Consider the following 27,990-nt stretch of genomic DNA (forward strand, 5'->3'; position numbering starts at 1 on the left):
CCTCAGAGGTTCAGCACCGCCGATCAGCCCCAGCCTCAGAGAACATTCCCTTAAAGGAGCAGTGCTCCACAGACAGCACCAGTCTCACCGTGGAATGATGGCAGCTCTTCCTGGCTTGGTAGCTGACTGGTGTCATCACTCTCATCATCCTCGGGGGTCACCAGCTTCATCAGGCTCAGGTTACACACATTTGCCACCTCCTTGATACCTGGAGTCACAAGATGTAAGGAAGACGCAGGCGGAGAAGGCGCGGGTGTCACCAGCGGGGAGCGTGCACCACAAAGGATAAGGAAGATGCAGGCGGAGAAGGCGCAGGTGTCACCAGCGGGGTGCGCGCACCACAACGGATAAGGAAGACGCAGGCGGAGAAGGCGCGGGTGTCACCAGCGGGGTGCGCGCACCACAACGGATAAGGAAGACGCAGGCGGAGAAGGCGCGGGTGTCACCAGCGGGGAGCGCGCACCACAACGGATAAGGAAGACGCAGGCGGAGAAGGCGCGGGTGTGACCAGCAGGGAGCGCGCACCACAAAGGATAAGGAAGACGCAGGCGGAGAAGGCGCGAATGTGACCAGCGGGGAGCGCGCACCACAAAGGATAAGGAAGACGCAGGCGGAGAAGGCGCGGGTGTGACCAGCGGGGAGCGCGCACCACAAACGATAAGGAAGACGCAGGCGGAGAAGGCGCGGGTGTGACCAGCGGGGAGCGCGCACCACAGCGGATAAGGAAGACGCAGGCGGAGAAGGCGCGGGTGTCACCAGCGGGGAGCGCGCACCACAAAGGATAAGGAAGACGCATGCGGAGAAGGCGCGGGTGTGACCAGCGGGGAGCGCGCACCACAAAGGATAAGGAAGACGCAGGCGGAGAAGGCGCGGGTGTCACCAGCGGGGAGGGCGCACCACAAAGGATAAGAAAGAAGCAGGCGGAGAAGACGCGGGTGTGACCAGCGGGGAGCGCGCACCACAAAGGAAAAGGAAGACGCAGGCGGAGAAGGCGCGGGTGTGACCAGCGGGGAGCGCGCACCACAAAGGATAAGGAAGACGCAGGCGGAGAAGGCGCGGGTGTGCCCAGCGGGGAGCGCGCACCACAAAGGATAAGGAAGACGCAGGCGGAGAAGGCGCGGGTGTCACCAGCGGGGAGCGCGCACCACAAAGGATAAGGAAGACGCAGGCGGAGAAGGCGCGGGTGTGCCCAGCGGGGAGCGCGCACCACAAAGGATAAGGAAGACGCAGGCGGAGAAGGCGCGGGTGTCACCAGCGGGGAGCGCGCACCACAAACGATAAAAAAGACGCAGGCGGAGAAGGCGCGGGTGTGACCAGCGGGGAGCGTGCACAACAAAGGATACCTTTCTTGCGGTCGTCATAGGACAGACATGGCAGCACGGCGGTCAGGATGCCGGAGGAATATGGCAGCATCACTCTGCCGGCCAGCTGCAGGAACTCCCGCATCCAGGACATGGCGGTCAGCTGGATCAGGTCGTCTGTCAACAGCAGGGACACGTGAGAGGCGGCAGCACCACAGCCACAGCTGCCACCGCCACAGCCACAGCTGCCACCGCCACAGCCGGCACCGGCGGCACACGGCACTCACCTGACGACTGGCAGTGGATCACCAGGATATTGGCCATGTCTGCAAACTTCACACTGTCTGGAAACTTCTTGATCTCCTTCAGAAACTCACCGAGAGACACCTCACACCTGCAGGACCAAGCAAGAGGTCAGGGGGCGCAGCCGTCCACGCACCTCCCCACCCTCCTACTGACACAATGATCCCGAGAGCGGGGGGGAGGGGGGCACAGAGAGAGCGGGGGGGAGGGGGGCACAGAGAGAGCGGGGGGGAGGGGGGCACAGAGAGAGCGGGGGGGAGGGGGGCGCGGCGCAGGAAAAGGGGGAACACAGAGCGAGGAAAAGGGGGGACACAGAGCGAGGAAAAGGGGGGACACAGAGCGAGGAAAAGGGGGGACACAGAGCGAGGAAAAGGGGGGACACAGAGCGAGGAAAAGGGGGGACAGAGCGAGGAAAAGGGGGGGACAGAGCGAGGAGGGAAGGGGGGACAGAGCAGAAGGAGGAGGGGGCACAGAGTGGGGGAGCACTGCAGGCTTAAAGGGAAGCTCTGGAAATGCAATACATTGCTGCAGTCACAAAAATGATGACTGTGACATTACATCTACAGGAGCGGCAGAGACCCCCGCAGAGGAGAGACGCCACCAATGCAGTGCGGAAGGAGAGGACACCATACACCATGCTGAAATACCCCCTCCCCCGCCACACACAGAAGCCAGCACTCACATCTTCCGGATCTCTTTACTGTTATCGCCAAGTATTTGAAACAAACCATCCAGAATCTCCGGCAAATACTCCAGAAGGTGGATGTCAGGAACGTTCTCCAGAACAAGAATCTGAGAAAGAAACACACCACTAGGGGGAGCTCCCTGTATACAGAGATACATGATAAGATCCTGTCTGCAGCCACCACTAGGGGGAGCTCCCTGTATACAGAGATACATGATAAGATCCTGACTGCAGCCACCACTAGGGGGAGCTCCCTGTATACACAGATACATGATAAGATCCTGTCTGCAGCCACCACTAGGGGGAGCTCCCTGTATACAGAGATACATGATAAGATCCTGTCTGCAGCCACCACTAGGGGGAGCTCCCTGTATACAGAGATACATAAGATCCTGTCTGCAGTCACCACTAGAGGGAGCTCCCTGTATACAGAGATACATGATAAGATCCTGACTGCAGCCACCACTAGGGGGAGCTCCCTGTATACACAGATACATGATAAGATCCTGTGTTGTGAATGTCAGTTATGGTTTTGCTGCTGTGAGGCTCCCTCTTGTGGCCCGGAATGGTTTGGACAGAGACCAGGTGTGTTGAGCAATGGGCGTTTCCATTGCTAACTCTCTGCTTATTTAAACCCTGGTCTGCTGGCAGGCTATGCCGGATGTCAGTTGTTCTTTGTTCACCAGCCTGCTTCACCCTGCTCCACACCACATCTACCCCAGATAAGTGCTTTGCTCTTTATTTGTTGTTTGGTTCTTTTTACTCTTATCTGAGTTTGTCATTTGCTGTGGTTGTTTTCAGTTTATTTGCATGCAGGAATCTTCCCTCTCAGTTGCTTAGCTGGGAAGCTCCCTGCAGCTATGTTTGGAGTATAGCTCCTATAAGTCCATGTGTTTGTGGCTTTTTGAATTTGTAATGATTCTTGTTTTCTGTTCATTGGTATGACAAGAGTGCCTGGTATAGGACGGAGTGAGATCAATGCCTCAGAGATCGGAGCAGGAGCTCTTCTGTCTCAACGAGACGCTACTTCGGGTAAACTTAAGCCCTGTGCCTTTTTCTCTCGGAAGTTTGCTCCTTCTGAACGGAATTATGATGTGGGGAACTGGGAATTATTGGCTATGAAGTGGGCATTTGAAGAGTAGAGGCATTGCTTGGAGGGGACTAGGCATCAAGTTCTGGTGCTTACGGACCACAAGAATCTCATCTATCTGGAATCGGCCAAGAGGTTGAATCCTCGGCAGGCCAGGTGCGCTTTGTTTTTTACCCGGTTTAATTTTGTGGTCTCTTTTTTGCCGGGCACCAAGAATGTTAAGGCTGATGCCCTTTCCAGGAGTTTCTGCGCGGACTCTTTGGAGGTTGTTGAGCCGTCTACTATCCTGAATGATGGTGTTGTTTTCTCGGCTATTTCGACTGATCTGCGGTTGGCACTGGCGGAATTTCAGGGGGATGAACCTGAGAGATGTCCTACGGGGAAACTGTTTGTCCCGGACCAATGGAGAGACCGAGATGTCTCTGAGGTTCATTGCTCTGTTTTGGCGAGTCATCCTGGCATTTTTGGTACTCGGGATCTTGTGAGACGCTCTTTTTGGTGGCCTCCCTGTCCAGAGATGTCCGTCGTTTTGTGCAGTCGTGTGGAGTTTGTTCTAGGTCCAAGCCCTGTTGTTCACGTTCTAGTGGGCTATTATTGCCTTTGCCGGTACCTAAGAGACCTTGGACGCACATCTCTATGGATTTTATTTCAGAGCTTCCCGTCTCTCAGAAAATGACTGTGATTTGGGTGATCTGTGACAGATTCTCCAAGATGGTCCACTTGGTTCCCCTATCTAAGTTGCCGTCTTCATCAGAGTTGGTGCCTGTGTTTTTCCAACATGTTGTCCGTTTGCATGGTATTCCCGAAAACATTGTTTCTGACAGAGGGGTGCAGTTTGGAGTAAAAAATCCTCCAAAACCTGGTGTGAGGAAAATCCTGGGATATGAAGAGGAATTCACAGCACAACAAATAAACACTTTTTGTCTGCTACTTGGCAAAACCCATGTGCGCTATACTAAATCGAATGCGCTGAATCCAAATCTGAAGTTAGTTTTTTTGTAGGACGTCAGGATATTAAGTTATTCCAATTTTTGTGAAAATTAAAATAAGCAATTAATAAAGATACAGAATCGTTATGTCCCACAGTTTCACAACATGTATTATCATTTTTATTGAAAAAGAAGTATAGGTAAATAAACCAAAAAACTTAAAAATCACTTATAGTAGCTTAAGAAATCGCCTTGAACTCAGCAGAGTACTTTTAAAAGTGCTTCAGGCACTTGCTTTTGCGCTTGTGAGTGGTCCTAGTGGCCCGTTGCAAAAACCAGCAGTAATCGCCCATCATGTTGGGGTTAAAGCGACCTGGGTATCTTTTTTCCATAGTAGAAATGTCCTGGTGGAATCTCTCACCATGTTCGTCACTGACATTACCCATATTTGGAGGAAAGACGTCAAGATGTGAATGTAGGAAATGCATTTTCAATGACATTCGGGCACCATGCATTTCGTATGCTTGAAGCATATTGTCTATTAGTTCAGCAGAGTTTTCTGCTCTTTCGTTTCCAAGGAAGTTTTGAACTACTACTATAAATGCATCCCATGCAGTTAGTTCAAGTGGGGCGAGTTCTTTCTTGAAGATTTCATCATGGATTAGTTGGTGGATTTCAGGACCAATAAAGATTCCTGCTTTGAGTTTGGCCTCAGTTTTCAATGCACTAAACTTTTCTTTCAGATACTTAAATCCATTCCCTTGACGATCCATTGCTACTACAAAATGTTTCATTAGTCCTAGTTTAATGTGAAGAGGTGGAAGATAAACTTTATGTGAATCGACAAGTGATTCGTGTTGAACATTGTGCTTACCAATCTTATGTTCATCTCTATTGGGCCACCGTTTAATTTTATAATGGTTGTTGTCATCTCGACTGTTCCATAGGCACAGAAAGCACATATGCTTAGTGTAACCTAACTGCAAACCAAGGACTAGTGCAACAACTTTGAGGTCAGCACAAATGTTCCATTGATGTTCTGAATATTTAATCAATTTCAGAATGATCTGCATAGAAGCATAGGTCTCTTTCATTCCAACCGCATGTGCAATGGGGACAGATGGCTTTTCATTGCCATTGTGCAACAGAACAGCTTTCAAGCTTGCTTTACTAGAGTCTATGAACAGTCTCCATTGATCTGGAAAATGTCTACAACCCAACTCTAGCATAAGCCCATTCACATCAGTACAGAAGCAGACACCATTTTCCATGACATAGTATGAAGCTAACTTTGTGTGTCGATAACGAAAGTGTGATATTGATGTGCCTTCTTGTAACAAATTCCATTCCTGAAGTCTAGAGGCTAACAGTTCTGATTTCTCTTTAGACAACGACAGATCAGGTCAACGAATGTGTGTAAGAATATCTTCAACAATGCCTGAATAGGCGTATGGCTTTTTCTAAGTATAACTCAAAATCTGGACGTGCTGTGCAAATTCTGAGTTCATATTTGGAATCAGCATGTTCAAATTAGTAAAGAACACGTTTTACCCTCAGTAGCAAAAACATTGTTGTGCTGTGATGATTTCCAGTCATAATCGCTCTCATCACTCCATGGCCGTGCCCCCTCCCTTCTTGTTCTCAATGTCCAACATCTGGGAAGGTGTCACATCCCAGCAACACATCCCATGGCCATCTCCTGTGATATGGAGATTAGATGATCTGGGAACAGTGGACACAGGATGCCCCCCTGCCATCACCCTGTAACAGGGGCTGCTATCTAATTATAAGGCTATGGAAGTATCCAGACAGAACGACTCCAGTAAAATATGGTTCATATCTCGCAAGCCATATTTCCCATAAAAATGGCAACCATAAAAATGGTGTCTCCGCATGCGGACGATGCTGGCACACCCTTTTTATGGGAGTAAGACCTGGGGAAATACCCCAGGCGTGATATCAGCCAATGGGGAACTGGCAGACAAGTCATGAGTTCTCTCGTTCTGTAGCTAAATTCATAACTGTCACAATGAGAGTGTTGGCGTCCGCCTACGACGTCCCCAGGCCAAGTTATGGCCCGTATCCCCTGTTGTGGATATTATCCATAACTCCAGCCAGGGGTGGAGCAGTGCTCCCTCTGAGGTCACTAAGGTAGGAGGGGACCTGGATTTGCCCAGGTTGATAACCCTACTTCGGCCATTTTCCAGTGTTCTTTTGCTCAGGGGTCTGGTCAGGGAAGACCTGTGAGGGAGATCCTGGAAACCTGGTCCACGGCGCCCCCCTGTGGCCAGACGCACAAGGTAACTGCTGGAACTGTGTATGCCTGTTTGTAAACCATGCTTTGATTGTAACTGTACTCTGACCTATGTATATATTCTGTAGATTCCCTATTGTATATATTGTAGTTTCTAGTGTGCTTTAGGCTGATTAAATTATATAATTAATCTTGGGCTGTTCTGTTATCTCGATCTTGAATCCCACGTCTGTGTGTTCGGCTAATAGTTACCGTGAAGCGGTTGGTGGCAGCGAGTTGTGCCAAGGATTATTGTGGGGAGGCCAGTGAGATTCGGGGAGATTTTATATATTCCGTCCGCGGAGGTCGGGGGAATATATACCCTACTCTCACCGGGGACCCTTCAATAATCGGCATAAGTAGTATAGCGGCCTCCTTGCTTATTGTCGGGCAATTCCATAATTGGCCTGACTATAAGAGGGGCGCTAGAGAGCGCGTCACGTGCTCTGTCTGTCGGTCGGGAGGTATAAAGGAGGGGTGACCCCAACTTGTTACCCCCCGATCGTGACATTGGTGGCCAGCCCGGGGTATTTCTGAGTGACCCTCCCTGGTGGTTCGTGACATATTGGTGGCATAGCGGTGGGATCGAGATAATAGTGTGTGTGAGTGTGAGACCCATACTCCCAGACACTAAAGACTGCCTGCAGCAGCTGTGGCTGCTGGGGTCTTCAGACCAGACCAACACTAGAGTGTCAGAGTGCAGGTACTGTAAGGTGTGTGGGTGCATCAGGTGTCAGTTCTGTGTCAGTGACCAAAGTCTGCAAGAATGGCAGAGAGCACCAGGAGCAAAGCCACAGGAATGGCTCAGGCCAGAGACGATGAGGAGGTTGTCCACGAGCCCTCCAGGAGCCCGACGCCAGAGAACAGCTCTGCAGAGGACATCGCACAACCTGGCACTGCTGGACAAAATGAGGAGGAGCTCGCCCAAGGGTCCTCAACGAGCCAGATGCCAGTCCTCCGCTCTGAAATGGACAGTGAATCACCTGGCTCTGCAGCGTGCCGCAGATCACCACTAGCAAATCCCTCCGGCCTGAGAGGTTCGGAGGCCCTCTGTGAGGCAAATCCCGGGATATGAAGATGAATTATGACTCCAGTCATAATCCCTCATCACTCCCTGGCAGTGCCCCCTCCCTTCTTGTTCTCAGTGTTCCACTTACACCTCCATGGCCATGTCCTGTGATATGGAAATGAGGTGGTGTGGGAACAATGGACACAGGATGACTCCCTGCCGTCACCCTGTAACAAGAGTTGTATCTCATTAGCAAGGCTATGGAACTAGCAGACAGAACGACTCCAGTAAAAAATGGTTCATATCTCGCAAGCCATATTTCCGATAAATATGGCAACCATAAAAATGGTGTCTCCGCATGCGGACGATGCCGGCACACCCTTTTTATGGGAGCAGGACATTGGGAAATGCCCCAGGCGTGATATCAGCCAATGGGGAACTGGCAGACAGGTCATGAGTCCCCTCGTTCTGTAGCTAAATTCATAACTGTCACAATGAGAGCATTGGCGTCCGCCTACGACGCTCCCAGGCAAAGTTATGGCCCATATTCCATGTTGGGATATTGTCCATAACTCAAGCCAGGGGTGGAGCACTGCTCCCTGTGAGGTCACGAAGGTAGGAGGGGACCTGGATCTGCCCAGGTTGATAACCCTACTTCGGCCATTTTCCAGTGTTCTTTTCGCTGGGGGCACGTGTAGGAAACATCTGTGGGAAGGATCCTAGAAACCTGGGTACAGCGCCCCCCTGTGGCCAGACGCAACAAGGTAACTGCTGGAACTGTGTATGCCTGTTTGTAACCCATGCTTTGATTGTAACTGTACTCTGACATATGTATATTCTGTAGATTCCCTATTGTATATATTGTAGTTTCTAGTGTGCTTTAGGCTGATTAAATTATATAATTAATCTTGGGCTGTTCTGTTATCTCGATCTTGAATCCCACGTCTGTGTGTTCGGCTAATAGTTACCGTAAATCGGTTGGTGGCAGCGAATTGTGCCAAGGATTATTGTGGGGAGGCCAGTGAGATTCGGGGAGATTTTATATATTCCGCCCGCGGAGGTCGGGGGAATATATACCTTACTCTCACCGGGGACCCTTCAATAATCGGCATAAGTAGTATAGCGGCCTCCTTGCTTATGGTCGGGCAATTCCATAATTGGCCTGACTATAAGAGGGGCGCTAGAGAGCGCGTCACGTGCTCTGTCTGTCGGTCGGGAGGTATAAAGGAGGGGTGACCCCCACTTGTTACCCCCCGATTGTGACGTACTGGTAGCCAGCGCGGGGGATTTCTGAGTGACCCCCCCGGTGGTTTGTGACATATTGGTGGCATAGCGGTGGGATCGAGATAATAGTGTGTGTGAGTGTGAGACCCATACTCCCAGACACTAAAGACTGCCTGCAGCAGCTGTGGCTGCTGGGGTCTTCAGACTAGCTCAACACTAGAGTGTCAGAGTGCAGATACTGTAAGGTGTGTGGAGGCATCAGGTGTCAGTTCTGTGTCAGTGACCAAAAGTCTGCAAGAATGGCTGATGGCACCAGGAGCAGAGCTAGGCAACTGGCCAATGCTAAAGCAGGAGCCGAAGAGAGGGAGGACGGTGCTGTGGGCAGTAATGAGGAGGTTGCCCACGAGTCCTCCAGGAGCTCGACGCCAGAAAACCGTTCTGCAGAGGACAGCGCACAAGCTGGCAATTATGGACAAGATGAGGAGCAGCTCACCCAAGGTTCCTCAACGAGCCAGATGCCAGCCCTCCGCTCTGAAAGGGACAGTGAATCACCAGGCTCCGCAGCGTGCCGCAGATCACCACGTGCCATTCCACCGAGCCTGGGAGGCTCGGATAGCCTTCTTCAAATGGCTATGGCCCTTCTCCAGGCTGGAGACCAGAAGGGCTACAAGGAACTCCTGGCAGAGCGCAGGGCAGAGCGGCACGCAGAGCGTGAGGCTGCGGAGCGAGAGCGGCAGGCAGCGCGTGAAGAGCGAGAGCGACAGGCAGACCGTGACTACCAGCTGCAGCTAGCTCAGCTCCGGCCCTCATCAGCCACACGTGACCTTCGAGACACCAAACTTCCAAAGGTCCGTGTTGAGGACTTCCCAGTGCTGGAGAAGGATGGAGACTTGGACTCTTTCTTGACTGCTTTTGAACGGACTTGCTTGCAGCACCATCTGGACAAGGACCAGTGGGCCAAATACCTGACCCCCCGTTTAAGGGGTAAGGCCCTAGATATCCTTGGGGACTTGCCTGCTGAGGCAGATCAGGGCTACGACACCATCAAGCGGGCCCTGATCCAACAGTACAACCTCACTCCAGAGTCCTACCGCAAGAAGTTCCGGAGCCTACAGAAGGGACCAAAGGACTCCTGGGCTGACCACCGGCGGGCACTTGCCCGAGCTGCCGACCACTGGACCCAAGGCCTGCAGCTTTCCACCGGACCGGAGATCCTGGACTTGTTCATCACAGAGCAACTCTTGTGGAACTGCCCTGAGGATCTCCGCCAGTTCATCCGAGACCAGAAGCCAAAGGGGTCCACGGCTACAGCTGCCCTTGCCGATGACTACACCAACAACCGGGCCCCTGAGGCCAGGAGAGCGGCCACCAGCAGCACCTGGAGAGGGGGTAAGATGAATTCTGCGACTGCCCCACCTGCCCCTAGACTGCAGGGGGTGTCCCCCTCAACTCCCCTCTCCAGGCCCGTGGCGGAACCAAGACGGTGCCACCAGTGCAACCTACCTGGACACTTCAAGGCCATGTGCCCTCAGCGTCCCAAGGCCCCGGCTCCGTCCCCGTCCCAAGGGCCGCCCAAGGTGTATTGTGTGGGTGGGGGTGGTGGTAGGTCCCTGGACAGCTTCCAACCTGTCACCGTCGGCCGGTCTGTGACCATAGGACTGCGAGACAGCGCCTCGGAGGTGACTCTGGTGCGGCCTGAGATGGTGTCCCCCCAAGACTTGATCCCTGGAAAAACCCGCGCTGTCTCCGGGATTGGAGGCATTGACCCGGCGCTGCCTGTTGCTGACATTTATGTGGACTGGGGCGCAGGGCGAGGGGTGAGAGAGGTGGGGGTAACTGATCGGATCCCTGCAAACGTGCTACTTGGGACAGACTTGGGGCAGATAACCTCCCAGTTTGGGCCCCAACCAAGGGCTGAACCTTCAGCCCGTACTGACATGCCTCCGGACAATGTTAATGTGTTATCTATGAATGATGTAAGGGAGGAGGGAGTGAACTCTGATATTTCTGCTTGCACAGACACCATAGACACACACACAGCTGCAGCTGTGACAGGGGAGGGGGTCAGAGAAAGGTGTGACAATGCCTCTACAAGTAACCAGCCTGTGAGCTGGGATCTGTTGCCCTCTGCAGGGATAAGCAGAGAGCAGGGTGCTGCAGGGGGAGGACCAGTGTGTGGGGTGGGGGCTACCACAGCAAATGTGGGGTCCCCAGAGATTTCACAGCGGGGTTCTGTTGCTGCAGGAGGGGAACAGGCAGGTGAGATTGGGGCCGGTCCAGGAGCGGAAGTGCTCCCAGGTAAGATCTCGGTGCATGGTTCCCCCACAACCGGGGTGTCAGGAAGCCAGGTAGGTCTGCCTGAACCGGCGACTTGGTCAGGAACGGAGGAGGAGCAGGCACGACCCACGGTCGCAGCGGCTGTGGCCGCTGTCACCCGCAGTGGGAGTGCTGGAAGCCAAGGGGCCTCCCGGAGGTCCGATAGCTCTTCCCCTTCTGACCAAGTGGCAGCCGAGTCAGGTGGAGGCCAGGACACAGGTCCCGGGGTACTGACTGAAGATGTGACAGTCTCGTCGATTCTGGCCACATCTAGTCAGGGGTTTCAGGCAGCGTTAGAAGCTGACGACAGCCTGAAAGCTCTTAAGGAGCAGGCGGCACAGCCTCCCTCGGACTCGGACCCGGAGCGAGTGGTCTGGGACCAAGGACGGCTGTACCGGGCCACGGTCCAGCAGGGTTCACCGGAGGCGTGGCCCAGGGACCGACAGTTGGTGGTACCCTATCCGTTCCGGACGGAGTTGTTGCGGATCGCACATGAGATTCCGATGGCCGGACACCTAGGGATCGCTAAGACCAAGGCCAGGTTAAACCAGCATTTCTACTGGCCAAAAATGGGGGCCGATGTGGCTGCCTACTGCCGTTCGTGTGAAACCTGTCAGAGAGTGGGGAAGGCGGGGCCACGCCCCAAAGCCCCACTGGTATCTCTGCCCATCATCGATGAGCCTTTCAGGAGGGTGGCTGTGGATCTGGTCGGCCCGCTGGCCATCCCCAGCAGCTCCGGGAAACGCTTCATACTGACGGTAGTGGACTATGCCACCCGGTACCCAGAAGCAGTGGCCTTGTCGTCCATTCGGGCTGACAAGGTGGCCACCGCATTGCTGGAGATTTTCTCCCGAGTGGGTTTTCCCCAGGAAATGCTCACTGACCGGGGGACCCAATTCATGTCACAGCTGATGGAGGCCCTCTGTAAGCAAGTCCAGGTGCAACATCTGGTGGCCAGCCCGTACCATCCACAGACTAATGGCCTGTGCGAGCGGTTCAATGGCACCTTAAAGCAGATGCTTAAGATGTTGGTCAACTCCCACGGGCGTGACTGGGAGCGGTATCTCCCACACCTGTTATTTGCTTACCGGGAGGTTCCACAGGCCTCAACAGGATTCTCACCGTTAGAGCTCCTGTACGGGCGACGTGTGCGGGGCCCCCTGGCTCTGTGAAAGAGGCTTGGGAAGGGGATTTGGCCACCCCTGGAGTGTCGGTTATCGAGTATGTCATGCGCTTCCGGGACAAAATGCAGGCCTTGACGCAACTGGTACACGACAATATGGCTCAAGCCCAGGCAGATCAGAAGCGTTGGTACAACCAGAACGCTTGTGAGAGGACCTACCAAGTGGGTCAAAAGGTGTGGGTACTGGTCCCCGTACCACAGGACAAGCTTCAGGCAGCCTGGGAAGGCCCATACCTCGTGTACCAGCAGCTCAACCCTGTAACGTACCTGGTCACCATGGACCCTGCCCGTGGAAGGCGGAAGCCCTTCCATGTGAACATGATGAAGGCACATCATGAGCGGGAGGCATGTGCGCTCCCCGTGCGCAACCTGCCCGAGGAGGGAGAAGCGGAAACCCTCTTGGATATGCTAGCCCAGGTTAGGGCAGGCGGATCCATTGAGGATGTGGAGGTTGGCCACCAGCTCTTGGAGGACCAACGGTCCCAGCTGTGGGCCACCCTACACCCCTTCCGGGGGTTGTTTACCAACCAGCCCGGAAGGACTGACTTGGCTGTCCATCACGTGGACACTGGGGATCATCCCCCGATCCGGCGTTCAGCATATCGAGTCTCCCTGGAGGTGCAGCAACACATGCGCCAGGAGATTGACGAGATGCTGAAGCTGGGGGTGATCCAGGCATCCAACAGCGCTTGTGCCTCGCCTGTAGTCCTCGTCCCTAAGAAGGACCGAACCACTCGGTTCTGCGTGGACTACAGGGGGCTCAATGCTGTCACGGTCGCCGATGCGTACCCAATGCCACGCATCGATAACCTGCTCGATCAGTTGGCCGGGGCTCAGTACCTGACCATCATGGATCTGAGCCGGGGATATTGGCAGATCCCCCTGACTCGCAAGGCCAGGGAACGCTCTGCCTTTATTACCCCATTTGGACTGTACGAATCCACGGTGATGCCATTCGGGATGAGGAATGCCCCTGCCACTTTCCAGCGGATGGTCAACACCCTGCTCACGGGACTTGAAGGGTACGCGGCCGCATACCTGGATGACATTGCCGTCTTCAGTCCCACCTGGGAGGACCACCTAGAGCATCTAGCACAGGTGCTCAGGCGGATCCACCAGGCAGGTTTGACCATCAAGCCGGGAAAGTGTCAGCTGGCCATGAGCGAGGTCCAGTACCTCGGTCACCGGGTAGGCGGGAGAACACTGAAGCCCGAGCCTGAGAAAGTGGAGGCCATCGCATCCTGGCCCACCCCCAGGACCAAGAAGCAGGTGATGTCCTTCTTGGGGACCGCTGGGTACTATAGGAGGTTTGTTCCACGCTATAGTAGCCTGGCAAAGCCCTTGACGGACCTCACCAAGAAGAAGCTGCCCTCTGCAGTCGATTGGACAATGGACTGCGAGACAGCTTTCCGGGCCCTAAAGGACGCCCTGTCCAGCCCGCCCGTGCTACAGGCAGCCGACTTCACGCGGCCGTTTGTAGTACAGACCGACGCCAGTGACTTCGGCCTCGGTGCGGTGCTCAGCCAGGTGGACTCTGCGAGCCAGGAGCACCCAGTCTTGTACCTGAGCAGGAAGCTGTTACCAAGGGAAGTGGCCTATTCCACGATGGAAAAGGAATGCCTGGCCATAGTGTGGGCCCTGCAGCGTCTGCAACCCTATCTATACGGGCGCCACTTCATCGTGGAGACGGACCACAATCCCCTCAGCTGGTTGCACACCGTCTCTGGGACGAATGGACGGTTGTTGCGATGGAGCCTTGCGCTCCAGCAATACAACTTCCCCATTCGCCACAAAAGGAGCCGGGACCACGGTAACGCAGACGGGCTGTCCCGACAAGGAGAGGGCGCGGACGGGCGCACGGGGGAACACCGGAGTGTGCTGCCTCATAGCGCCCTCAAAAGGGGGGCGGTGTGAGGAAAATCCTGGGATATGAAGAGGAATTATGATGTCCAGTCATAATCGCTCTCATCACTCCATGGCAGTGCCCCCCTCCCTTCTTGTTCTCAATGTCCAACATCTGGGAAGGTGTCACATCCTAGCAACACATCCCATGGCCATCTCCTGTGATATGGAGATTAGATGACCTGGGAACAATGGACACAGGATGCCTCCCTGCCGTGACCCTGTAACAAGAGTTTGTATCTCATTATAAGGCTATGGAAGTATCCAGACAGAACGACTCCAGTAAAATATGGTTCATATCTCGCAAGCCATATTTCCGATAAAAATGGCAGGCATAAAAATGGTGTCTCCGCATGCGGACGATGCTGGCGCACCCTTTTTATGGGAGTAAGACCTGGGGAAATACCCAAGGCGTGAGATCAGCCAATGGGGAACTGGCAGACAAGTCATGAGTCCTCTCGTTCTGTAGCTAAATTCATAGCTGTCACAATGAGAGCGTTGGCGTCTGCCTACGACGCTCCCAGGCAAAGTTATGGCCCATATACCCTGTTGTGGATATTGTCCATAACTCCAGCCAGGGGTGGAGCAGTGCTCCCTCTGAGGTCACAAAGGTAGGAGGGGACCTGGATTTGCCCAGGTTGATAACCCCAATTTGGCCATTTTCCAGGGTTCTTTTGCTCGGGGGTCTGGTCAGGGAAGACCTGTGAGGGAGATCCTGGAAACCTGGTCCACGGCGCCCCCCTGTGGCCAGACGCACAAGGTAACTGCTGGAACTGTGTATGCCTGTTTGTAACCCATGCTTTGATTGTAACTGTACTCTGACATATGTATATTCTGTAGATCCCCTATTGTATATATTGTAGTTTCTAGTGTGCTTTAGGCTGATTAAATTATATAATTAATCTTGGGCTGTTCTGTTATCTCGATCTTGAATCCCACGTCTGTGTGTTCGGCTAATAGTTACCGTAAATCGGTTGGTGGCAGCGAGTGTGTGCCAAGGATCATTGTGGGGCGGCCAGTGAGATTCAGGGAGATTTTATATATTCCGCCCGCGGAGGTCGGGGGAATATATACCCTACTCTCACCGGGGACCCTTCAATAATCGGCATAAGTAGTATAGCGGCCTCCTTGCTTATTGTCGGGCAATTCCATAATTGGCCTGACTATAAGAGGGGCGCTAGAGAGCGCGTCACGTGCTCTGTCTGTCGGTCGGGAGGTATAAAGGAGGGGTGACCCCCACTTGTTACTCCCCAATCGTGACATTGGTGGCCAGCACGGGGGATTTCTGAGTGACCCTCCCTGGTGGTTCGTGACACCTGGATACAAATTGGGTGTTCAGCTGTCTTTCTCCTCGGCGTTTCATCCTCAGACCAACGGTCAGACTGAAAGGGCTAACCAGACCCTGGAGACCTATTTACGGTGCTTTGTTTCTGCGGATCAGGATGACTGGGTTTCGTTATTGTCTTTGGCTGAATTTGCCCTTAACAATAGAGCTAGCTCTACCACGTTGGTGTCCCCCTTTTTCTGCAATTTTGGGTATCACCCTAGGTTCCTCTCAGGGCAGCTTGAGGCGTCTGACTGTCCGGGGGTGGATTCGGTAGTCAACAGAATGCAGCAGATTTGGGGGCAGGTAGTGGATAAATTGTTTCAGTCCCAAGAAACTGCCCAAAAGTTTGCCAACCGGCGTCGGACTGTTGGTCCCCGGTTTAACCCCTTAACGACCCATGACGTACTGGGTACGTCATGGATCGTGTGCCGGTAAGCCCCGCCCCCTGCCGCCGGCAGGCGGCCGAGATCCGCACACATATCAGCTGTTAACAGCTGACGTGTGCCTGCTAGCCGCGGGTGGAATCGCTTCCACCCGCGGCCATTAACCCCTCACATTTCGCTGCCAAAATCTGGCAGCGATATGTATATGGGCGCCGCCATTACAGTGACTTACCCCGCCCCCACCGGAAGTCACGTGACATGATCACGTGACTTTCGGCGGTTGCCATGGTAGCACAGGGTCATGTGATGACGCCTGTAGCTAACATGACTCACTTCCTCTCAATGCCGGAATACAGCCGGCATTGAAAGTAAAGCAGCAAATCTGCAGTTCTCAGCTCTGTAGCTGTGATCTGCAGATAGGGCAGAGTGATCAGATTGCTGATCGCTATAGCCCCCTAGGGGGACTAGTAAAATAAAAAAAAAAAAAAAAAAAGTTTTAAAAAAATTTAAAAAAATAAAAAAACCTAAAAGTTCAAACCACCCCCCTTTCACCCCATTGAAAATTAAAGGGTTAAAAAAATACAAAATACACACATATTTAGTATCGCCACGTTCAGAAATGCCCGATCTATCAAAATATAAAATCAATGAATCTGATCAGTAAACGGCGTAGCGGCAAAAAAATTCCAAACGCCAAAATTACGTTTTTAGGTCACCGCAAATTTTGCGCAAAATGCAATAACAGGCGATCAAAACGTAGTATCTGCGCAAAAATGGTATCGTTAAAAACGTCAGGTCGAGACGCAAAAAATAAGCCATCACTGAGCCTCAGATCCTGAAAAATGAGAACGCTACGGGTTTTGGAAAATGGCGCAAAAAGATGCGCCACGTTTTTTGGACAAGCTTGTGAATTTTTTTTAACCCCTTAGATACAAGTAAACCTATACATGTTTGGTGTCTACAAACTCGCACTGACCTGAGGCATCACACCCACACATCAGTTTTACCATATAGTGAACACAGTGAATAAAATATCCCAAAAACTATTGTACGATCACACTTTTTTTGCAATTTTTCCGCACTTGGAATTTTTGCCGTTTTCCAGTACACCATATGGTAAAACTTATGGTTTCATTTAAAAGTACAACTCGTCCCGCAAAATACAAGCCCTCATATGGGAAGATTGACGGAAGAATAAAAAAGTTACGCCTCTCGAAAGAAGGGGAGCAAAAAACAAAAACGCAAAAACGGAAGGTGTCCGGGGGCTGAAGGGGTTAAAGTAGGGGACATGGTGTGGTTGTCCTCTAAAAATATTCCTATGAGAGTTCCATCTCCTAAATTTAAGCCCAGATTTATTGGCCCTTATAAGATTTCGGAGATTATTAATCCTGTATCTTTCCGTTTGACTCTGCCTGCGTCATTTAAGATTCACAATGTCTTCCATAAGTCCTTGTTGAAGAAACATGTGGAGCCGGCAGTTCCTGCAGCAGCGCCTCCTGACCCTGTTTTGGTACAAGGGGATCTGGAGTATGAGGTTGAAAAAATTCTGGATTCCCGTCGCAGTAGGCGTCAGCTTCAGTACCTTGTGAAATGGAAGGGTTATGGGCAGGAGGATAACTCTTGGGTTGTGGCTTCTGACATTCATGCGGACAGGTTGGTTCGCGCCTTCCATCATGCTCATCCCGAGCGACCCGGTGGCATGGGTGAGGATTCGGTGCCCCCTCCTCAAGGGGGGGGTACTGTTGTAAATGTCAGTTATGCTTTGGCTGCTGGGAGGCTCCCTATTGTGGCCAGGAATGGTTTGGACATAGACCAGGTGTGTTGTGCAATGGGCGTTTCCTTTGCTAACTCTCTGCTTATTTAAACCCTGGTCTGCTGGCAGGCTATGCCGGATGTCAGTTGTTCTTTGTTCACCAGCCTGCTTCATTCTGCTCCAGACCACATCTACCCCAGATAAGTGCTTTGCTCTTTATTTGTTGTTTGGTTCTTTTACTCTTATCTGAGTCGGTCTTTTGCTGTGGTTGTTTTCAGTTTATTTCCATGCAGGGATTTTCCCTCTCTGTTGCTTAGCTGGGAAGCTCCCTGCAGCTATGTTTGGAGTATAGCTCCTATAAGTCCATGTGTTTGTGGCTTTTTGAATTTGTAATGATTCTTGTTTTCTGTTCATTGGTATGACAAGAGTGCCTGGTATAGGACGGAGTGCAGATCGTGCGATCTGAGGGCCTTTTTGTACTATCAGGAATTTGGAATTTTGCAGGGTTTTTTTCTCTGGCCACCATCAGCCCCTTTCCTGTCCTTTCCTATTTTAGTCAGTAGGGCCTCACCTTTTGCTAAGCCTATCATCTATCTGTGTATTGTGTCTTCCTATATCACCGCAGTCTTTGAATGTGTGGGGCTTGCTATTCTTTATCTATTTTCTGAGGCAGAGAGTTGTTCATCTTTCCTTCCTTTAGGATAGCTAGTTCTCGGGCTGGGTTCGCGGTGCACAGGATGTTAGTTCACCCCTCGGCTACTTCTAGTGTTGATGGTTAGTAAGGGGATGGCAGCCAGATTAGTTGCCAATGCTCTTGTCACCTTTTACCAATGAATATGGTGGTCTTCCATGGTTTCGGATCATAACAATCCTGTCTGCAGCCACCACTAGGGGGAGCTCTCTGTATACAGAGATCCGCGATAAGATCCTGTCTGCAGTCACCACTAGGGGGAGCTCCCTGTATACAGAGATACATGATAAGATCCTGTCTGCAGTCACCACTAGGGGGAGCTCCCTGTATACAGAGATACATGATAAGATCCTGTCTGCAGCCACCACTAGGGGGAGCTCCCTGTATACAGAGATACATGATAAGATCCTGTCTGCAGCCACCACTAGGGGGAGCTCCCTGTATACAGAGATACATGATAAGATCCTGTCTGCAGCCACCACTAGGGGGAGCTCCCTGTATACAGAGATACATGATAAGATCCTGTCTGCAGCCACCACTAGGGGGAGCTCCCTGTATACAGAGATACATGATAAGATCCTGTCTGCAGCCACCACTAGGGGGAGCTCCCTGTATACAGAGATACATGATAAGATCCTGTCTGCAGCCACCACTAGGGGGAGCTCCCTGTATACAGAGATACATGGTAAGATCCTGTCTGCAGCCACCACTAGGGGGAGCTCCCTGTATACAGAGATACATGATAAGATCCTGTCTGCAGTCACCACTAGGGGGAGCTCCCTGTATACAGAGATACATGATAAGATCCTGTCTGCAGCCACCACTAGGGGGAGCTCCCTGTATACAGAGATACATGATAAGATCCTGTCTGCAGCCACCACTAGGGGGAGCTCCCTGTATACAGAGATACATAAGATCCTGTCTGCAGCCACCACTAGGGGGAGCTCCCTGTATACAGAGATACATGATAAGATCCTGTCTGCAGTCACCACTAGGGGGAGCTCCCTGTATACAGAGATACATGATAAGATCCTGTCTGCAGCCACCACTAGGGGGAGCTCCCTGTATACAGAGATACATGATAAGATCCTGTCTGCAGCCACCACTAGGGGGAGCTCCCTGTATACAGAGATACATGGTAAGATCCTGTCTGCAGCCACCACTAGGGGGAGCTCCCTGTATACAGAGATACATAATAAGATCCTGTCTGCAGCCACCACTAGGGGGAGCTCCCTGTATACAGAGATACATAATAAGATCCTGTCTGCAGCCACCACTAGGGGGAGCTCCCTGTATACAGAGATACATAATAAGATCCTGTCTGCAGCCACCACTAGAGGGAGCTCCCTGTATATAGAGATACATAATAAGATCCTGTCTGCAGCCACCACTAGGGGGAGCTCCCTGTATACAGAGATAATAAGATCCTGTCTGCAGCCACCACTAGGGGGAGCTCCCTGTATACAGAGATAATAAGATCCTGTCTGCAGCCACCACTAGAGGGAGCTCCCTGTATACAGAGATACATGATAAGATCCTGTCTGCAGCCACCACTAGGGGGAGCTCCCTGTATACAGAGATACATAATAAGATCCTGTCTGCAGCCACCACTAGGGGGAGCTCCCTGTATACAGAGATACATGATAAGATCCTGTCTGCAGCCACCACTAGGGGGAGCTCCCTGTATACAGAGATACATGATAAGATCCTGTCTGCAGCCACCACTAGGGGGAGCTCCCTGTATACAGAGATACATGATAAGATCCTGTCTGCAGCCACCACTAGGGGGAGCTCCCTGTATACAGAGATACATGATAAGATCCTGACTGCAGCCACCACTAGGGGGAGCTCCCTGTATACAGAGATACATCATAAGATCCTGTCTGCAGCCACCACTAGGAGGAGCTCCCTGTATACAGATATACATGATAAGATCCTGTCTGTAGCCACCACTAGGGGGAGCTCCCTGTATACAGAGATACATGATAAGATCCTGTCTGCAGCCACCACTAGGAGGAGCTCCCTGTATACAGATATACATGATAAGATCCTGTCTGCAGCCACCACTAGGGGGAGCTCCCTGTATACAGAGATACATGATAAGATCCTGTCTGCAGTCACCACTAGGGGGAGCTCCCTGTATACAGAGATACATGATAAGATCCTGTCTGCAGCCACCACTAGGAGGAGCTCCCTGTATACAGATATACATGATAAGATCCTGTCTGTAGCCACCACTAGGGGGAGCTCCCTGTATACAGAGATACATGATAAGATCCTGTCTGCAGCCACCACTAGGGGGAGCTCCCTGTATACAGAGATACATGATAAGATCCTGTCTGCAGCCACCACTAGGAGGAGCTCCCTGTATACAGATATACATGATAAGATCCTGTCTGCAGCCACCACTAGGAGGAGCTCCCTGTATACAGATATACATGATAAGATCCTGTCTGCAGCCACCACTAGGGGGAGCTCCCTGTATACAGAGATACGTGATAAGATCCTGTCTGCAGTCACCACTAGGGGGAGCTCCCTGTATACAGAGATATATGATAAGACCCTGTCTGCAGACACCACTAGGGGGAGCTCCCTGTATACAGAGATACATGATAAGACCCTGTCTGCAGCCACCACTAGGGGGAGCTCCCTGTATACAGAGATACATGATAAGAGCCTGTCTGCAGCCACCACTAAAGGAAGCTCCCTGTATACAGAGATACATGATAAGAGCCTGTCTGCAGTCACCACTAGGGGGAGCTCCCTGTATACAGAGATACATGATAAGACCCTGTCTGCAGCCACCACTAGGGGGAGCTCCCTGTATACAGAGATACATGATAAGAGCCTGTCTGCAGCCACCACTAGGGGGAGCTCCCTGTATACAGAGATACATGATAAGACCCTGTCTGCAGCCACCACTAGGGGGAGCTCCCTGTATACAGAGATACATGATAAGAGCCTGTCTGCAGCCACCACTAGGGGAAGCTCCCTGTATACAGAGATACATGATAAGATCCTGTCTGCAGCCACCACTAGGGGGAGCTCCCTGTATACAGAGATACATGATAAGATCCTGTCTGCAGCCACCACTAGGGGGAGCTCCCTGTATACAGAGATACATGATAAGATCCTGACTGCAGCCACCACTAGGGGGAGCTCCCTGTATACAGAGATACATCATAAGATCCTGTCTGCAGCCACCACTAGGAGGAGCTCCCTGTATACAGATATACATGATAAGATCCTGTCTGTAGCCACCACTAGGGGGAGCTCCCTGTATACAGAGATACATGATAAGATCCTGTCTGCAGCCACCACTAGGAGGAGCTCCCTGTATACAGATATACATGATAAGATCCTGTCTGCAGCCACCACTAGGGGGAGCTCCCTGTATACAGAGATACATGATAAGATCCTGTCTGCAGTCACCACTAGGGGGAGCTCCCTGTATACAGAGATACATGATAAGATCCTGTCTGCAGCCACCACTAGGAGGAGCTCCCTGTATACAGATATACATGATAAGATCCTGTCTGTAGCCACCACTAGGGGGAGCTCCCTGTATACAGAGATACATGATAAGATCCTGTCTGCAGCCACCACTAGGGGGAGCTCCCTGTATACAGAGATACATGATAAGATCCTGTCTGCAGCCACCACTAGGAGGAGCTCCCTGTATACAGATATACATGATAAGATCCTGTCTGCAGCCACCACTAGGAGGAGCTCCCTGTATACAGATATACATGATAAGATCCTGTCTGCAGCCACCACTAGGGGGAGCTCCCTGTATACAGAGATACGTGATAAGATCCTGTCTGCAGTCACCACTAGGGGGAGCTCCCTGTATACAGAGATATATGATAAGACCCTGTCTGCAGACACCACTAGGGGGAGCTCCCTGTATACAGAGATACATGATAAGACCCTGTCTGCAGCCACCACTAGGGGGAGCTCCCTGTATACAGAGATACATGATAAGAGCCTGTCTGCAGCCACCACTAAAGGAAGCTCCCTGTATACAGAGATACATGATAAGAGCCTGTCTGCAGTCACCACTAGGGGGAGCTCCCTGTATACAGAGATACATGATAAGACCCTGTCTGCAGCCACCACTAGGGGGAGCTCCCTGTATACAGAGATACATGATAAGAGCCTGTCTGCAGCCACCACTAGGGGGAGCTCCCTGTATACAGAGATACATGATAAGACCCTGTCTGCAGCCACCACTAGGGGGAGCTCCCTGTATACAGAGATACATGATAAGAGCCTGTCTGCAGCCACCACTAGGGGAAGCTCCCTGTATACAGAGATACATGATAAGATCCTGTCTGCAGCCACCACTAGGGGGAGCTCCCTGTATACAGAGATACATGATAAGACCCTGTCTGCAGCCACCACTAGGTGGAGCTCCCTGTATACAGAGATACATGATAAGATCCTGTCTGCAGTCACCACTAGGGGGAGCTCGCTGTATACAGAGATACATGATAAGATCCTGTCTGCAGTCACCACTAGGGGGAGCTCCCTGTATACAGAGATATATGATAAGACCCTGTCTGCAGACACCACTAGGGGGAGCTCCCTGTATACAGAGATACATGATAAGATCCTGTCTGCAGCCACCACTAGGGGGGGCTCCCTGTATACAGAGATACATGATAAGATCCTGTCTGCAGCCACCACTAGGTGGAGCTCCCTGTATACAGAGATACATGATAAGATCCTGTCTGCAGTCACCACTAGGGGGAGCTCGCTGTATACAGAGATACATGATAAGATCCTGTCTGCAGTCACCACTAGGGGGAGCTCCCTGTATACAGAGATACATGATAAGATCCTGTCTGCAGTCACCACTAGGGGGAGCTCGCTGTATACAGAGATACATGATAAGATCCTGTCTGCAGTCACCACTAGGGGGAGCTCCCTGTATACAGAGATATATGATAAGACCCTGTCTGCAGACACCACTAGGGGGAGCTCCCTGTATACAGAGATACATGATAAGACCCTGTCTGCAGCCACCACTAGGGGGAGCTCCCTGTATACAGAGATACATGATAAGAGCCTGTCTGCAGCCACCACTAGGGGGAGCTCCCTGTATACAGAGATACATGATAAGACCCTGTCTGCAGCCACCACTAGGGGGAGCTCCCTGTATACAGAGATACATGATAAGATCCTGTCTGCAGCCACCACTAGGAGGAGCTCCCTGTATACAGATATACATGATAAGATCCTGTCTGCAGCCACCACTAGGGGGAGCTCCCTGTATACAGAGATATATGATAAGACCCTGTCTGCAGACACCACTAGGGGGAGCTCCCTGTATACAGAGATACATGATAAGACCCTGTCTGCAGACACCACTCGGGGGCGTTCTCGCGGCTGCACTTACCCAGGAGATGATGAACTGTCGGGCATACTGATTGTTGGAGTAAATTCTTTCTCGCAGAAGTGGAACAAACCCAATAAGATCAAATTTGTTGCTTTCGGTCACAATATCCTGAAGGAGGAATGTGACACATTAGTGGAGCCCTCACCATGGAAGCAGCAGTGTGTGACCTCCCCCGGCCAGTGCTATGTAGGGGGCTGCGGTCACACCGGGCTATGGTGGCTACTAACCTTCAGCAGCCGGTCCAGGAGCTCGGAGCCGCTCTTCACATTGGGGTCTGGATCTGCGGCGAGCTGTAATAAAGAGAGCTATCACTTCCACTGGAGGAGCCCCCGCGTGCGCACATCGCCAGGGTGGAGCCCCCGCTCGTACGTCGCCAGGGTGGAGCCCCCGCGCGCACGTCGCCAGGGTGGAGCCCCCCCGCGCGCACGTCGCCAGGGTGGCAGAAGTGTACAGGGCAGATCAGCTCTCTACTCCGCATAGTGTCCGCTCTCGGTACTGCAGCTGAAGTCTGGCGGACGGACACCCCGCGGCGTGCAGAGCGAGAGTCTGGGGGAGCGGGGCGGGGGAGCGGGGCAAGGGGGGGGGGGGGATGTCGGAATCCACTGATCAATATTAATGATCTAAGGAGAAGTTCTGGAGAATGCGCACAATATTCCCGGGAGGACGCGACGCCATCATGTGACCGCTACTCATAGCAATGTATTCATGCAAAGCACAGGTCACATGACAGGAAGTGTGTTGGTGTTACCATGGTAACTGCAGAGCAAGCATAACCCATGGCGGAGTGCACGGATCGGCGTCTTTTTACCTTACTGAGTCCATCAAACAGAACATTGAAGTGCGGCAGGACGGCGCCGCGCGCCACCTTCACTATGTTGTAGAGCGCCTCGCAGGCGTAGTACCGCAGCCGGCTGTCCGCATCATTAAAGCAGGTGAGGACGGGCTCAATCAGCTCCCGCAGGTACTGGCCCGAGTCCTGCAGGGAGAGGAGAGGGTTAATCCAGGCCCAGAGCCCCCCCTTCCTGCTCCACAGCGCCACTCACCTTGCCCAGTGCGATGGAGCAGGCGGCCAGCCCGATCAGCCCCCCCTTCCTGCTGTGCGGGTGCTGCGACAGCGCAAACTCCTGCGACAGGATCTGGATCACGTGTTTAATCTGCGCCGCGTTATTCTGCACCACAAACTCACGCACCAACCTGTGGAGGCAGAGGAAGACGTGGTGCACGCCGAGCACTGCCCGGGTCTCCCCGCCCCTCCCCGCCCCCTCCCCCGGTGTCTCCTCGCCCACCTCCCCGGTGTCTCCTCGCCCACCTCCCCGGTGTGTCTCTCCCCGCCCACTCCCCCCGGTATGTCTCTCCCCGCCCACTCCCCCCTGGTATGTCTCTCCCCGCCCACTCCCCCCCGGTATGTCTCTCCCCGCCCACTCCCCCCCGGTATGTCTCTCCCCGCCCACTCCCCCCCGGTGTGTCTCTCCCCGCCCTCCCCCCCCTGTATGTCTCTCCCCGCCCTCCCCCCCCTGTATGTCTCTCCGCCCCCTCCCCCCCCGGTATGTCTCTCCGCCCCCTCCCCCCGGTATGTCTCTCCCCGCCCACTCCCCCCCGGTATGTCTCTCCCCGCCCTCCCCCCCCTGTATGTCTCTCCCCGCCCACTCCCCCCCCTGTATGTCTCTCCCCGCCCACTCCCCCCCCGGTATGTCTCTCCGCCCCCTCCCCCCCCGGTATGTCTCTCCGCCCCCTCCCCCCCCGGTATGTCTCTCCGCCCCCTCCCCCCCGGTGTGTCTCTCCCCGCCCCCTCCCCCCCGGTGTGTGTCTCCGTGCCCTCTACCCCGGTGTCTCCCCGCCGGTGTGTCTCTCCGCCCCCTCCCCCCCGGTGTCCCCCCGCCCTCTCTCCCCCGGTGTGTCCCCGCCCTCTCTCCCCCGGTGTGTCTCCGCCCTCTCTCCCCCGGTGTGTCTCCGCCCTCTCTCCCCCGGTGTGTCTCCGCCCTCTCTCCCCCGGTGTCTCCCCGCCCTCTCTCCCCCGGTGTGTCTCCGCCCTCTCTCCCCCGGTGTCTCCGCCCTCTCTCCCCCGGTGTGTCCCTGCCCTCTTTCCCCCGGTGTGTCTCCTCCCTCTCTCCCCCGGTGTGTCCCCGCCCTCTCTCCCCCGGTGTGTCTCCGCTCTCTCTCCCCCGGTGTGTCTCCGCCCTCTCTCCCCCGGTGTGTCTCCGCCCTCTCTCCCCCGGTGTGTCTCCGCCCTCTTTCCCCCGGTGTCTCCGCCCTCTTTCCCCCGGTGTGTCTCCGCCCTCTCTCCCCCGGTGTGTCTCCGCCCTCTCTCCCCCGGTGTGTCTCCGCCCTCTCTCCCCCGGTGTGTCCCCGCCCTCTCTCCCCCGGTGTGTCCCCGCCCTCTCTCCCCCGGTGTGTCTCCGCCCTCTCTCCCCCGGTGTGTCTCCGCCCTCTCTCCCCCGGTGTGTCTCCGCCCTCTTTCCCCAGGTGTGTCTCCGCCCTCTCTCCCCCGGTGTGTCTCCGCCCTCTCTCCCCCGGTGTGTCTCCGCCCTCTTTCCCCAGGTGTGTCTCCGCCCTCTCTCCCCCGGTGTGTCCCCGCCCTCTCTCCCCCGGTGTGTCTCCGCCCTCTCTCCCCCGGTGTGTCTCCGCCCTCTCTCCCCCGGTGTGTCTCCGCCCTCTTTCCCCAGGTGTGTCTCCGCCCTCTTTCCCCAGGTGTGTCTCCGCCCTCTCTCCCCCGGTGTGTCTCCGCCCTCTCTCCCCCGGTGTGTCTCCGCCCTCTCTCCCCCGGTGTCTCCCCGCCCTCTCTCCCCCGGTGTGTCTCCGCCCTCTCTCCCCCGGTGTCTCCGCCCTCTCTCCCCCGGTGTGTCCCTGCCCTCTTTCCCCCGGTGTGTCTCCTCCCTCTCTCCCCCGGTGTGTCCCTGCCCTCTCTCCCCCGGTGTGTCTCCGCCCTCTCTCCCCCGGTGTGTCTCCGCCCTCTCTCCCCCGGTGTGTCTCCGCCCTCTTTCCCCAGGTGTGTCTCCGCCCTCTCTCCCCCGGTGTGTCTCCTCCCTCTCTCCCCCGGTGTGTCCCCGCCCTCTCTCCCCCGGTGTGTCTCCGCTCTCTCTCCCCCGGTGTGTCTCCGCTCTCTCTCCCCCGGTGTCTCCGCCCTCTCTCCCCCGGTGTGTCTCCGCTCTCTCTCCCCCGGTGTGTCTCCGCCCTCTCTCCCCCGGTGTCTCCGCCCTCTCTCCCCCGGTGTGTCTCCGCCCTCTCTCCCCCGGTGTGTCTCCGCCCTCTCTCCCCCGGTGTCTCCGCCCTCTTTCCCCCGGTGTGTCTCCGCCCTCTTTCCCCCGGTGTGTCTCCGCCCTCTTTCCCCCGGTGTCTCCGCCCTCTCTCCCCCGGTGTCTCCGCCCTCTCTCCCCCGGTGTGTCTCCGCCCTCTCTCCCCCGGTGTGTCTCCGCCCTCTCTCCCCCGGTGTGTCTCCGCCCTCTTTCCCCCGGTGTGTCTCCGCCCTCTTTCCCCCGGTGTGTCTCCGCCCTCTTTCCCCCGGTGTGTCTCCGCCCTCTTTCCCCCGGTGTCTCCGCCCTCTTTCCCCCGGTGTCTCCGCCCTCTCTCCCCCGGTGTCTCCGCCCTCTCTCCCCCGGTGTGTCTCCGCCCTCTCTCCCCCGGTGTGTCTCCGCCCTCTTTCCCCCGGTGTGTCTCCGCCCTCTTTCCCCCGGTGTCTCCGCCCTCTTTCCCCCGGTGTCTCCGCCCTCTCTCCCCCGGTGTCTCCGCCCTCTCTCCCCCGGTGTGTCTCCGCCCTCTCTCCCCCGGTGTGTCTCCGCCCTCTCTCCCCCGGTGTCTCTCCGCCCTCTTTCCCCCGGTGTGTCTCCGCCCTCTTTCCCCCGGTGTCTCCGCCCTCTTTCCCCCGGTGTGTCTCCGCCCTCTCTCCCCCGGTGTGTCTCCGCCCTCTTTCCCCCGGTGTGTCTCCGCCCTCTTTCCCCCGGTGTCTCCGCCCTCTTTCCCCCGGTGTCTCCGCCCTCTTTCCCCCGGTGTCTCCGCCCTCTTTCCCCCGGTGTCTCCGCCCTCTTTCCCCCGGTGTCTCCGCCCTCTTTCCCCCGGTGTCTCCGCCCTCTTTCCCCCGGTGTCTCCGCCCTCTTTCCCCCGGTGTGTCTCCGCCCTCTTTCCCCCGGTGTGTCTCCGCCCTCTTTCCCCCGGTGTGTCTCCGCCCTCTTTCCCCCGGTGTCTCCGCCCTCTTTCCCCCGGTGT

The 27,990-nt window shown here is 54.4% G+C and overlaps 1 protein-coding gene across 2 annotated transcripts in view; it reads right to left on the minus strand.

Annotated features, from left to right (window-relative positions):
• Window positions 1-27,990, minus strand: part of VAC14 (VAC14 component of PIKFYVE complex) — a 51,830-nt gene that overhangs the window by 23,587 nt on the left and 253 nt on the right. For both annotated transcript variants that reach the window (XM_075325340.1, XM_075325339.1), the window contains exons 2-9: window positions 24,834-24,984; window positions 24,599-24,766; window positions 24,018-24,080; window positions 23,791-23,898; window positions 2,287-2,396; window positions 1,589-1,695; window positions 1,344-1,478; window positions 89-208 (exon numbers count right to left, since the gene is read on the minus strand). In XM_075325340.1, coding sequence (XP_075181455.1) covers window positions 89-208; window positions 1,344-1,478; window positions 1,589-1,695; window positions 2,287-2,396; window positions 23,791-23,898; window positions 24,018-24,080; window positions 24,599-24,766; window positions 24,834-24,984 — 962 coding nt within the window. The remainder of the gene's footprint in view (window positions 1-88; window positions 209-1,343; window positions 1,479-1,588; window positions 1,696-2,286; window positions 2,397-23,790; window positions 23,899-24,017; window positions 24,081-24,598; window positions 24,767-24,833; window positions 24,985-27,990) is intronic.

This window comes from Anomaloglossus baeobatrachus, chromosome 10 (genome assembly GCF_048569485.1).
Source record: "Anomaloglossus baeobatrachus isolate aAnoBae1 chromosome 10, aAnoBae1.hap1, whole genome shotgun sequence".
Classification (NCBI taxonomy): domain Eukaryota; kingdom Metazoa; phylum Chordata; class Amphibia; order Anura; family Aromobatidae; genus Anomaloglossus; species Anomaloglossus baeobatrachus.